At 43.2% G+C, this 13,527-nt stretch overlaps 1 protein-coding gene across 1 annotated transcript in view; it reads right to left on the bottom strand.

Moving 5' to 3' along the window:
- Window positions 1-4,347: 4,347 nt before the first annotated feature.
- LOC116624395 overlaps window positions 4,348-13,527 on the bottom strand; it is a 143,683-nt gene continuing 134,503 nt past the window's right edge. The window contains 1 exon segment of the mRNA XM_032392234.1: window positions 4,348-5,310. Within this exon segment, the coding sequence (XP_032248125.1) occupies window positions 5,306-5,310 (5 nt within the window). The 3' untranslated portion in view covers window positions 4,348-5,305.

The following is a 13,527-nucleotide window of genomic DNA, read 5'->3' on the forward strand; positions in this document are numbered from 1 at the left end:
GCTAAGAGATGGGATGGGGGTCTGGGGCTTCAAAGGGGGAGGAGGGCATTGGCAGGGCAATTAGAACAGATGTTTGGTAATGAGATGTTTGCCCTGCCATACAGATGAATCATGCAGATAAACTTTATCTCTGGTAATAGCCCTTAGTCTGGGAAAGACCCCTCAGTTTAGATTCTTCTGGGTACTTAGGGAGGGGCAACATTCTCTTGAGCTGGCAGGGTCTCAGTTGCCTTCAGCGCAAAATAGTTCATGTGCCAAAGTTGCACATTTTGGGGAGACTTGTTCTGAACCCCTTCAGGTTCTTGTTGGTACTTCCCCCCCGCCCTCAGAAAATCTGCCTCCTCTAGGCCTTCAAATTTGCTTGCCTAGACTGTGGCCTTGACAGCCCCTTCTTGTCTTGATTAGCTTAAACCCCCTTCCCCACGACCAAATAAAATAAGTCTTAAGTTGACTTAAGGTTACCATTTTTCTCTTAATTTTTGAAAAGTTTTACATTCAGAAAATGCTACATTCTTCCAAGTTGTTCTTGGAGAAATAGGCTAAGATATACATCATCTCCCAGAGCCCCTGGGGCAACAGGAAGTCACTGGAAAGCGTCCTCTGCATTCAGCAGCCAAGCATCGGCTCCACTCCTCCCCTGAGGGTGGAAATGCTGGCCGGAGAGCTTCAATATGACCTCACTTCTACCCCCTTCCCTGTCTTTAAAGAATAATCCATAACTGAGGTTAGGTAATAAAAGCTCACATGGTTTTCCCCAAGATGTGTGTTGACTGGGTCAGTTTCCTCCTTACTTAGACAGTGGTCAAACATAAGCAGTTTTCCCTTGCCCCCTTTTGTTGTAAAACTCAGGCTTCACTCAAACCATCTCATGGAGACTAGATCTGTGAAAAAAAGAAAAAAAATGTATCGATACTTGCTCTTTATATGCTTTAATTTGGTCGGAAGCCCCACAGATGGCAAGAACGGGACTGACAGGGGAAGGGCAGCAGAAGGTGCCACCTGAAAATATGCCCCATGGGGATAAGGATTTGAGGCGCTGGGAAGAAGCAGACTCAGGAAAAGTCTCCACCCTTCCCCTATTTGTCTAGAGCAGTACTAAATTTATAAAGATTTCTCCCTCCCCTACCTACCTGGAAGGGCACAGGTTAATCCCTAGAGAGAACTCGAGTCCCTTAGCATCACCAGAGGGATCTGCATAACAAACCCGGCTAAAGACTAGCCTTAACCACCCTTAGTTTCCCAGTATATCTATCTTCCCTCAGTGTTCTGCCTCTAGAAGCTCAAAGTCCTTCTGCTTTGACTTATCTCTTCTCTAAAAATGTATTATTCTTTTGTTAACTCTCTCTCTCTCTTACTCATGCGAGTGTTCCCATGTGCATGCTTGATGCACATGCTAATAAACTTGTTTTCCTCTTGCCAGTCTGTCTCTTGTCAGCATAATTGACAGGGCCCCAGCCACAGAACCCAAGATGGGTAGAGCAAAAACATTTTTTCCCTCCCCTACAGAAGCTTCCTCCAAGAAACGACCTGCATGTTATTCTCCCTGAAGACAGAAAGCAGCTTCAAGTAGGAAGGGGTCACCTGCCTCCTCCGTCCTCTTCCTCACCCTCCTCTGTCTCCACCTTCCCCTTCTCCCTCTAGGCTTCTGTCCCTATAAACAGGTACCACTCATGGCTACCCCCCAACCCGTCTGACTTCAGAAACAAAAAAATTCCCTTGAGCCTGTATTTCCTTCCTACTACTTTTTTCTACTATAGTAAAATGCACATAACCTAAAATTTACCATTTTTAAGTCTCTCATCCAGCAGCATCAGACACATTCACAATGTTGTACAATCACCCCCACCATACATTTCCATAATGTTTTCATCTTCCCTGAGACTCTATACTCATTAAATACTATCTTTCCATTCTCCTCTCCCTTCCTTTCAGTTTTTAAAAATCTCTGGGACAAACAGCATCATACCAATTTAAAAGGCATCTTTATTTTTTTTAAGTTTATTTTTCTTTCTAAATAATTTTTTTTTTTTTTTTAAACAGGCTCCACGCTGGGCGTGAAGCCCAACACGGGGCTTAAACCCATGACCCTGACATCAAGACCTGAGTCAAGATCAAGAGTCCTATACTTAACCGACTGAGTCACCCAAGTGCCCCTAAAGTTTATTTTTCCTTTTAATGATCTCTGTACCCAGTGTGGGGCTCAAACTCCCGACCCTGAGATCAAGAGTCACATTTAGAGAAAGGGAGAGAGGAAGCATGTGGGGTGCGGGCAGGGCCAGAGCGGGAGAGAGAATCTCCAGCAGGCTCCACACCCCACTCGATCTGGACCCTGAAATCATGACCTGAGCCGAAACCCAGAGTTGGACGCTTAACTGACTGAACCACACGGGCACCCCCAAAAGGAATTTTTAAAAGAAAAAACTATCGCCTACAGTGTGATCACTCTTCCTATATGAGCTGTTTCCATTTTCCTATATCCCCTACCGGTTCTTGTCCATATGCGGTCATTCTTAGTGCAGATTTTTATGCAGTCTTGTCTTCTGCTTCACTTAGAGGCTAATCTTTTTTTCATGTTAATATATTGCCTCATGTTGGACTTCTTGACAAATGAGTTCGAGACAGTGTATCAAATTAATAGACCACAACTTTAAAAAATCATTTCCCTGTTAGCGGTCTGTAATTTTTCATCATTTTGAATAATGAAGTTATTTTGAAATTCTTGGGAATCATTCCTATTTCCCCTCCCTCCCTGGTTTTGGATAAAGTCCCAGGAGTGGGGCTTATTAGGTCAAAGGAATGAATGGTTTTAAAAAGACGTTAGAAACCCACTCCTGAGGTACTAATTCAAACTGCCAGTTACAGAATTTGAGGGCTCTGGTTTTGCCCACAGCCTCACCGGTTCTGGGTATTATTACTTAAATACCTACTCTGCAGCGTAATAAAACTATCATTGTTACTTTCATTTGTATTTGGTTACCAGTAAAATTAAATTTTCTGCCTAATGTTTACCCCTTAGCTGTATTTCTCTTCTTTTGCCTGTTCTCTCCTTTACCAAGTCATTCCATGGAGACTGGATTTTTAAAAATTTTATTTGGGGGCGCCTGCGTGGCTCAGTTGGTTAAGCAGCTGCCTTCGGCTCAGGTCATGATCCCAGGGTCCTGGGATCGAGCCCCACATCGGGCTCCCTGCTCGGCGGGGAGCCTGCTTCTCCTTCTCCCTCTGCCTGCCTCTCTGCCTACTTGTTCTATCTCTCTGTCAAATAAATAAACCTTAAAAAAAAAAATTTATTTGTACCTGCTCTTTATATGCTGTAGAACTGTTAATAGGTATTTTCAATGGAATCATTCCCTGTCCCATCCATTTTTCTCTAAATTCTGCACATGTGCGTGCATACCCAGCCATACACTCCAAATTGCAGTGTTGGTGTCGTCAAATCTGCCTTGAGAAAGGAGAACTGAGCTTCCCCCTTGGGGTCTGGGCGCATGCCCAGCCTACTGCTGTCTTCCTGGTAAGTGCTTGGTTGGGGACAGAGCGTGGGAGGCAGGTTGGGAACCTTCTGCAGTTTCCTGTCTGGACCAGAAATCACCGATCCTTTGAACAGATCTAGAAACTGAGGTCGTGTGGTTATAAATCAACTGCGCATCAACCTCTGAACTGCTCAGCCTCTGCCCAGCCCCCCTCCAACATTCCAGTGATTTGCTTTCCACTATGAGCAGTCTCGTTCCTTCCTTTTCTTCCTGGGCCAAGTTCCCTGCAACAAGGCCTAGCATAGTGCGCCTGACGGTTGTGGGTGCATTTCTGATCATGTGTGACATGGCTCATCGGGCATTTTAATGTGCAGTGAGGAAAAATGAATAAGCACTACGGATGTGTCTTGGAACAGGGCAAATGTGCACTTGACTCTTCATGTCAATGGTAGACTACATAGAGCACAGCTCTTGCAAATGTAGGAGGTGGTGGCTGATGCTGGCAGCCTTGAGGGTCCAATGGGCCCAGATCAGTGCCAGCCTGGCCGTCTGCTAGTTGGATGACCTCGTGTAAGTCCGCTGGGCTCTCTGAGCCTGCTTCTTCCATTACATGGGGTCATGCATGCCTCACTGGGCTACTGTAAGGTCTAAGAAAAGATCAAACATCTTTCAAAGAGTAGTGCCTGGACTCTGGGGTCTTTCGGTAACCCATGACAGTATAGCCCATGCTCAACAACTCAGAGCACCCCTCCCCTGCCACGTCCCTCCAGCGTGTGGGAATGCACTGGGCTGGCCCCATTCACTCCATCTTCAGAAAACTCTCAAACTCTCTATAGAGTTCCTTCTTCTAAACTTTATTGAGCATCTGCTGTGTGCTGGGGATTTATGTGTGGGGAGGCCTGGGCAACTGAATCTGGCATCTCATATTCTGGTTGACCCATTCCTGGTGTCTGATGCTTTGCCCTTTGTTCCAGAATCGGGACCTTAGGACTCTGGGTACAGAGAGCTTGGGGGGGGGGCCTCCTACTGGTGGGCAGATTTCACAGCCACCCAAGCCTCCTCTATCATTCCAGTGGATGATTAGCCCCATCAATCCAGTGTTTGTGTTAAGGGATTCTGCCAGATTTATTTTTCAGTACAAAATTTAAGGGACAAGTCTGCCTTCCCAAAGAAAGTGAACAGCTTTGAAGGCTGTATCCTTGGGGCCTGGGTGCCCCTAGCAGGTGTTTGTGGAAACCAGCCCCTCAAAAAGGAGGCCCTCTCAAGTGCCCCCCAAAACAATTCAGTTTCAGATTCAGTATCTACCCTAAAGAGGGACACTCTCCCACCGGGCCTATGATGAAGGAATTGGGGACCATCAGTCCACTTCAAGGAGCCTCATGTCTTAAGGGAGATGCTGTAGAGGGCAGGGAAAGCCAATCCCGAGCTAGGAAGACCCCAGGGCAGGCCAGGCTCACACAGTGGAAGCCTCAGACTTAGCAGCTGAGCAAGGGAAAAAACCTCTTGCACAAGAACAGTTGCTGGAATGGAGGTCCATCTGCAGAGGTGGGCCCAGGGGGCCAGGCTGTCTCCTAGAGAGCAGTGCAGGTATAGAGGAAGGTAGAGAATCCTCCCGACCAGTTGTGAACTTCATTGTCCCCAGAAGTATTTTGAAATCCTCGACTCCAAGCTCTCCTTTGCTGTATGTGGAGCAAGTGTGATCCCTGAGCCTCCTGGCGTTTCATGCTGGTGTTTCTGTCCCAGCCAAGAATCCTGGCCTTGCTGAGGAGCTGGGATTGGTGGGAGAAGGTGAAGGAATCTGAAATCTTTGGCCGCCTGGTGCTGGCTTAGGCACAATCTCAAACTGGAAAGAGAAGAGAAGGCCGTGCTGTGCGCCCAGAGGATGGGGAGCCCTTTTGGCAGTCCCCAGCAGCATCAGGCCCAGGGGAACCCTCATTAAAAGGACCTCTCCCCCTTTGGAAAAGAGCAGGAGGTATGGTCAGGTGGTTCCCTACACCTGCGATGCAGAGAACCAAGACATGGTGTGCCCCCAACCTCGACCCCACCCTGGGGTTCCCAGCCTAGGGAGAGGGCTGAACTCCAGCACCCAAGGCTTTGGGAGCATGGGGGATGCACCCAACCCAAAGTGGGGGTGAAGGGAAGTTCAGGGGGGTCATGCCTGAGCTGACTCCTGAAGGATAAAGAGAGTATATCCAGGTCACCAAAGCAGCAGGGACATTCGGGTAGATCTAGAGTATCTGGTGACCTCTGGGTGGTTTCCCTCCACTTTCAGAGCAATCTAGCCTCACCCCTGGAATCTGTGGCTCACACCAAAATGTGGATCTCTTCAACTTAGAAGTGACGGACCCTGGGCGCCCTCCCTAGGCAAGTCGCCATCAGCAGGTGAGTTTATAAGTTGTTCTTTCAGATCTCTTGTCCTTAATTGTTTTCTGGTCTGGGTGGAATGGGGTTGACAATAGAGTGTGCGGTAGAAGCAGAGAGAGCGTATCTTTATCTGGCTGCTGACTTCACACGGCTTCTGATGTGTCCCCACCCAACCGTGATGGAAAAGTCTAGACACCAAACATGTCACAGCATCTGCTTCTGGGTGGGGGGGTGGGTTCCCGCCTATTGGTCATGGGTTGAATTTCTTAAAAAATGAAATATGAACGTTAAAGAATTCTATTCAATGCCTTTTCTGTCCTCTACAGAGATTATATTTTTGGTTCTTTTCCAGATGAGATATACTTTTAAGATATTTTCTAGCTTTCTGCCAAAATGTCCAGTCTGTTTCAGATAAACCCAGTTATAAATTCCTGTGTGTTTGGGTGTCCGTCTGTCTGTGCCGGTTCATGCTCTTAGAATTCTGGCTCCTTAAATGTGTTCATTTCTTTTATAGTTACCTCACTTAGAAGTACAGTGCTTATTGGTGTATCACCATGCCTAGCATGGAGTGGGTGCTCCGTAAACGTTCTTTAACTTAAAAAATTTTAATTACCACGTATAAGTGCACAGGAAAGCGCTCTTTAGGACATTCATAGTGTTGTGCGACCATCGCCACCATTCACCTCCAGAACTTTTTTTTTTTCATCCTGCAAACCTGAAACTCTGTCCCCGTTAAGCAACGGCCCCCCTTCCCCCCTCCACCAGCAGTGGGAGACTTTGTCTCCATGATTTTGACTCCTCTAGGTGCCTCCCAAAAGTAGATTCATGCAGTATTGGTCTCTTTGTGACTGGCTTCCTTCATTTAGCATAATGTCCTCAGGGTTCGCCCATATGTAACAAGTGTCAGAATGTCTTTCCTTTTTAAGGATAATGTTGCATTGTATGTATCACACATTGGCTTATCCATTCATCTGTGATGGACTTTTGGGTTGCTTGTAACTTTAAGCTATTGTGAATAAAGCTGCTACAAATATGGAGGTACCAAAATCTGTTAGAGTCCGTACTTTCAATTCCTTTGGGTATATACCCAGAAGTGGAGTTGCTAGATCATATGGTGATTCTATGTTTAATTTTTTGAGGAACCATCATAATGTTTTCCAGAGTGGGTGCATCTTTTTTTTTTTTTTTTTTGGCATGTCCACCAAGAGTACACAAAGGTTCCAATTTCTCCACATCCTTGCTAACACTTATTTCCTTTTTTTTTTTTTTTTAATATAGTAGCCATACTAATGGGTGTGAGGTGATAGGTCATTGTGGTTTTGATTCACATTTCCCTGACGATGACTGATATTGAGCATCTTTGCACATGCTTGTCAGCTGTCTGGATGTCTTCTTTGGAGAAATGTCTATTCGGGTCCTTTGACCATTTTTTCTAACATTTTTCAGTTTATTTTTAGTAATCTCCAATGTGGGGTTCGAACTCATGACCCCAAGATCAAGAGTCACATGCTCCTCCTTTGACCATTTTTTAATGAAGTTGTTTTGTTGGTGGTGAGTTTGCAGGAGTTCTCTATATATTCGGAATATTTACCCCTCATCAGATAAAATTTGCAAATATTTTCTCCCATTCCATAAGTTGCCTTTATACTTTGTTGATTGTGTCATTTTGTGCACAGAAGTGTTCAATTCTGATGAAGTCCAATTTGTCTGTCTTCTTTAGATGACTGTGCCCTTGGTGCCAAATTCAGTGTTGTGAAACTTTCCCCGTTTTCTGAGGGCTTTATAGTTTCAGTTTTTATATTTAGGCATTTGATCCATTTTGAGCAAATGTTTGTATGGGGTATAAAAGAAGGGTCCAACTTCATCCTTTTGGATGTAGACACCCATCCCCGCCCCCTGCCCTGCCTCCCCACTATTTGATGGAAAGACTGTGCTTTGTCCATTGAATGGTCTTGACACTCTTGCCAAAAATCACAAGAGTTTCCTTCTGGGCTCTCTATTCTATTCCATTGGTCTGTATATCTTTGTGTTAATACCATACTGCTTTGATTACTGTAGCTTTGTTATAAGTTTGAAACCAGGAAGTAGAAGACCTCTAACTTTGCTCTTTTTCAAGATTGCTTTGGCTATTTGGGGGCCCTTGAGAGTCCATATGATTTTTAGGATGGATTTTTTTTTTTTTTAAAGATTTTTATTTATTCATTTGACGAGAGAGACAGCAAGAGAGGGAACACAAGCAGGGGGAGTGGGAGAGGGAGAAGCAGGCTTCCCGCCAAACAGGGAGCCCGATGTGGGGCTCGATCCCAGGACCCCGGGACCATGACCTGAGCCGAAGGCAGATGCTTAACGACTGAGCCACCCAGGTGCCCCTTAGGATGGATTTTTAAAAAAGATTTTATTGATTTGACATAGAGACAGACAGCGAGAGAGGGAACACAAGCAGGGGGAGTGGGAGAGGGAGAAGCAGGCTTCCTGCTGAGCAGGGAGCCCAATGTGGGGCTCGATCCCAGGACCCCGGGATCATGACCTGAGCCAAAGGCAGACACTTAATGACTGAGCCACCCAGGTGCCCCGATTGCTTTTTTAAATTTCTGTAAAAAAGGGCTATTGGGATTTTGATGGTGATTCCTTTAAGTATTGACCTCCTAATGAGTAGTTTTGACATCCTAATGAGTAGTATTGACATCCTAATGACACTAAGTATTCCAATCTATTAACGTGGGATATTTTTCCATTTATTTCTATCTTCTTTAATTTCTTTCAGCGATGTTTTATAGTTTGCAGTGTACAGGTCTTGCAGCTCCTTGGTTAAGTTTATTCCCAAGTATTTTATGTCTTTTAATAAGATGGTAAATGGAATTTATTCTCCTAATTTCCTTTTGGTTAGTGTATAGAAATGCAACCAGTTTTTGTGTTAATTTTGTATTCTGCAACTTTGCCAAATTTATTAGTTGTAATAGAGTGTATGTCTGTATAATCTTTAGGGTTTTCTGGAGGTACATAGGTTTTATATATATTTATATGTTCATTTTGTCCGAGAACAGAGATAATGTCTTCCTTTCCAATTTGGATGCCTTTTTTTTTTCTTGCCTAATTGTTCTGGCTAGCGCTCCTAGTACTGTATTTAATAGAAGAGGCCAATATAGACATCCCTGTCTTACCCTGATCTCAGAGTAAAAGCTTTCAGTCTTTTACCATTGGATATGTTATCTGTGGGCTTGTCGTGTGTGCCTTTTATTAGTTGAAATTTCCTTCTAGTCTGTTTTTTGAGTGTTTTTATCATGAAAGGATATTGAATTTTTGTTCAAATGTTTTCTTTGCATCAACGGAGACAAGCATGTGGTTTTTGTCTTTCATTCTGGTAATGTGTTATATTCTATCAAATAATTTTCCTATGTTGACCCGTCCTTGCATTTCAGGAATAAATCCCACTTGGTTGTGGTGTATAATCCTTCTAATACACTCTTGAATTCTGTTTGTTAGTACTCTTTTCTTTTCTTTTCTTTTCTTTAGGATTTTGCATCTATATTCTTCAGGGATATTGGTCTGTAGTTTGTTTCTTGAAGTGTTTTTCTCTGGCTTTGGTATAGAGGGAATGCTGGCCTCATAGAGTAGATTTGGACATGTTCGCTCTTCAATTTTTTGTAAGAGTTTGAGGAGGATAGCTTTTCATTCTTTAAATGCTTGATAGAATCTACTAGTGAAGCCATCCAGTCCTGGGCTGGTTTTTGTTTTTTTTGTTTTTTTTCCTTTTTTTTTCCTTTGTGAGGAGGTTTTTAGTTACTGTTTCAATCCTCTCACTAGTTACAGGGCTGTTCAGATTTCTATTCCTTCATGATTCAGTCCTGGCAAGTTAGAGGTTTCTAGGAATTTATCCATTTCATTTAGGTTGTCCAATTTGTTATACAATTGTTCACAGTACTCCTAAAATCCTTTTTATTTTTGTAAAAATTGGCTGCAATGTCCTCTATTTCATTTGATTTTAGGTGAATCCTCTTTTTTTTTTTTTTTTTAATTAGCCAATCTAGCTAAGTTTTCTCAGTTTTATTGATCTTTTAAAAAAAACTTAATTTTTCTCTTTATTCACTATTTCATTTATCTCTGAATCTTTGTGATTTCCTTCTGCTAGTTTTGGGTTCACTTTTTTTAATTCATTAAGGTGTAAAGTTAGGTTGTTGATCTGAGATCTTTTTTCATGTAAGTATTTATAGGAAAAGAATGTAAACTTCCTTCTTGGCACTGCTTTCTCTAAATACCATGGTTTTGGCATGTTTTTTTTTCCCCCATTTCATCATACTTTCAAGATACTTGCTCATTTACCTTGTGATTTATTTGACCCATTGGTCAAGAGTGTTGTTTAATTTTGCACAATTTTTGATTTTCCAATTTTCCACTTGCTATTGATTTCTGGTTCTAAGTTTCTAGGAATTTCATTCTTTTGTGATTGGAAAAGATAGTTTGTGTGATCTCAGTTTTCAAAAATTTATTAAGACTTATTTTTGGGGGGTGCCTGGGTGGCTCAGTTGGTTAAGCATCTGCCTTCGGCTCAGGTCATGATCTCAGGGTCCTGGGATTAAGCCCCACATCAGGCTCCCTGCTGAGCAGGGAGCCTGCTTCTCCCTCTCCCTCTGCTGCTCCCCCTGCTTGTGCTCTCTCTGTCAAATGAATAAATAAAATCTTTTGAAAAAAGACTTATTTTGTGGTGTAACATATGGTGTATTCTGGAGAATTTGTATGTGCACTTGAGAAAAATATATATCCTGCTGTTGTTGGGTGGAGTGCTGTATGTTTGTTAGGTCCAATTGATCTGTAGTGTTCAAATTCTCTATTCCCTTAATGATCATCCTTCTGGTTGTTCTATCCATGGTTGAAAGTGGGTGGGTGGGTTGGGAGGGTTTAAGGTCTCAATGTGGAACTATCTTTAAAAAAAAAAAATTTATTTATTTGAGAGAGAGAGAGCATGATTGGGGGAGAGGGGCAGAAGGAGAAGCAGACTCCCCACTGAGTGGGGAGCCCGATGCAGTGCTCAATCCCAGGACCCTGAGATCATGACCTGAGCCAAAGGCAGATGCTTAACCAACTGAGCTACCCAGGCACCCTCAATGCAGAACTATGTTTTTCTCCCTTCGATTCTGTCCATGTTTGCTTCAGATATTTAGAAGCTCTGATGTCTGGTGCATATATACTTATAATTGTTCTTCTTGGTGAATGGACCCTTTTATCATTACATAATGTCCCTTCCTGTCCCTTGTAATGGTTTTTTTTTTCTTAAATTTGATTTGTCCCTTATCAGCATAGCCACCCCTGTTCTCTTTTGGTTACTATTTGTATAGACGATCTCTTTCCATCCTTTGGCTTTCAACCTTTATGTGTCCTCAGATCTAAAGCGAATCTCCTGCAGTCAGCATAAAGTCATATACTGGATTTTTCACCTCCAGAATTTGGTTATTAAAGTTTCTTTCTCTTTGTTGATATTCTCATTTTGCTCCTACGTTATTTTCTTCATTTCATTTAGTTGTCTGCCCACCTTCTTCAGGTGATTGAGCATATTTAGGACAGTTGTTTTAAAGTCTCTGCCATGTAAGTGAGAGAGGCCTATGGGTCTTGAGAGTTCATTTCTGGAGGTTTTCTGTACTCCTTTGAATGGGCCCTCCTTCCCTCTTTCTTTTATGTCTTGTCATCTTTTGTTGAGACTGGGCATTTGAAAAGACCTCCACCTCTCCCAGTCTTTGTAGACTGTCCCTGCGTGGGGGGAACACCTTCACGGATCAGCCTGATATAAAGGCTCAGGGTTCTCCCAAATATTTTTGGAGGGTTGTGTCTTCCCTGGGCCCATGTGTGTGCCTTAATTTCACATCCCCAGTATACCCAGCTTCTTTTATATATTTTCCTTTCCCTAGGAGCCTCACCCCTGCTTCTCAGCGGTTTAGATACAGTATTGCATTCTGCCTATAATCTTGCCCCTAGCCGCTTGCTGGTCTGCAGACTCCCTACAGCCCTCTCTTGCATGGGTACCCATAAGTGCTTTCAGCAACTTCCAACCTGACATCCAGGCTAGGCCACCCTTCTCATCAGCACTCTGAGCCAGGAGAGACAGAAGAGACAGAACCCTGCCCCTCTGGCAGCCCCCAGGCCAGTCCGAACGTCATAAGCCAAGTTCCACACTTTTCCTTCCATCCCGAGGAAGGAGTCCGGAATTGGTTGGCTTCCTTGAAACCATACTGTAACAGGCAAGCAAAAACACCATGGGATTCCCTACTGTCTTGAGGTCAGCTTCTTCTTGGTTGGGCACTCATTTGGATGATACTGCTGCTTTTAGACTTCTCACGGAATACTTTGGTCCATTTTATTATACATTTGGTGTTTCCATGGAGGAGTGAGGGTCTTGGCTTCTAGGCCTGCCATCTTGCCAATGTCACTTGTCCTTCTCTGGATTTTGATCAAGATGTTTCCAATGCAATTATTAGATACCCCACCAGAAGGGTTCTGAATGATCTTTCATACTTCAGTACATCCCTTGGATTCCAGAGATTGTTGAATTTTGCTTATTAATGTATTAGTAACATCTGTATTCAAGTGTGCAGCTGGGCTTCTTTCTCTTCCTGTATTGTTCTTGTGGGATGTTCATATCATAATACTTCATTAAAATGAGAAGAGAAAGGTTTTATTTTTCTATTCTGGAACACTTAACTGTAAAATATTACAACTTGCCTATAACACGATCTGGGCCTGGTGTGTAACATTTAAAACTTCTTGTTTTGAAATAATTACAGATTTGCAGAAGGTTCAGAGATAGTAAGTACAGAGAGGTCCTGTGTATCTTTCATGCAGTTTCTCCCAGTGGTCACATCTTCCATAATTATTAGTACAATATCAAAACCCAGAAATTAATGTTGGTAGAACATGTGTATATAGTTCTGACATTTCATCATAGGTGTAGATTCATCTTCCTACCTCCACCATCAAAATGCAGAATTCTTTCTACCACCATAACATTTCCCTTGTGCTACCTCAGGGAAGTAGCCACGACCACTCCTTTCCCCACCACCCCTGACCCTGGCAGCTGCTAATTTATTCTTAATATCTATAACTGATCATTTTGAGAATGTTATATAAATAATATCTTATAATATGTGACCTTCTCAATTTGGCTTTCTTTTTACTCAGCGTAATGCTCTTGAGATTCATCCAAGTTGTTGCCTGTATCAGTAGTATGTTCCTTTCCGGGGCGCCTGGGTGGCTCAGTTAAGTGTCTGCCTTCTGCTCAGGTCATGATCCCAGGGTTTTGGGATCGAGCCCCACATCAGGCTTCCTGCTCCACAAGGAGCCTCCTTCTCCCTCTGCCTGCCACTCCCCCTGCTTGTGCGCTCTCTCTCTGTCAAATAAAAGATATGTTCCTTTTCATTGCTGAGTAGGATCCCAGGGTATAGGGACATACCCAAAGTAGGCTCTTCTGGTTGTTTTAAGTTCTGGGCTATTACAGATAATAGTGCTACGAATAATCATGACAGGCTTTTGCATGAAACATATTTTTTAATTTCTCTGGGATAAATGTCTAGGAATGCAATTGCTGGATCAAATGGTAAGTGTATGTTTAGCTTTTTTCCAGAGTGTACCATTTTACATTTTCCCACCAGCAATATATGCAAGAACTAGCTTCTCCACATTTTTCCAGTATTTGGTGTCACTTTTTTTT

The sequence above is a fragment of the Phoca vitulina genome, unplaced genomic scaffold (genome assembly GCF_004348235.1).
Source record: "Phoca vitulina isolate PV1807 unplaced genomic scaffold, GSC_HSeal_1.0 scaffold66, whole genome shotgun sequence".
In the NCBI taxonomy this organism is placed as follows: domain Eukaryota; kingdom Metazoa; phylum Chordata; class Mammalia; order Carnivora; family Phocidae; genus Phoca; species Phoca vitulina.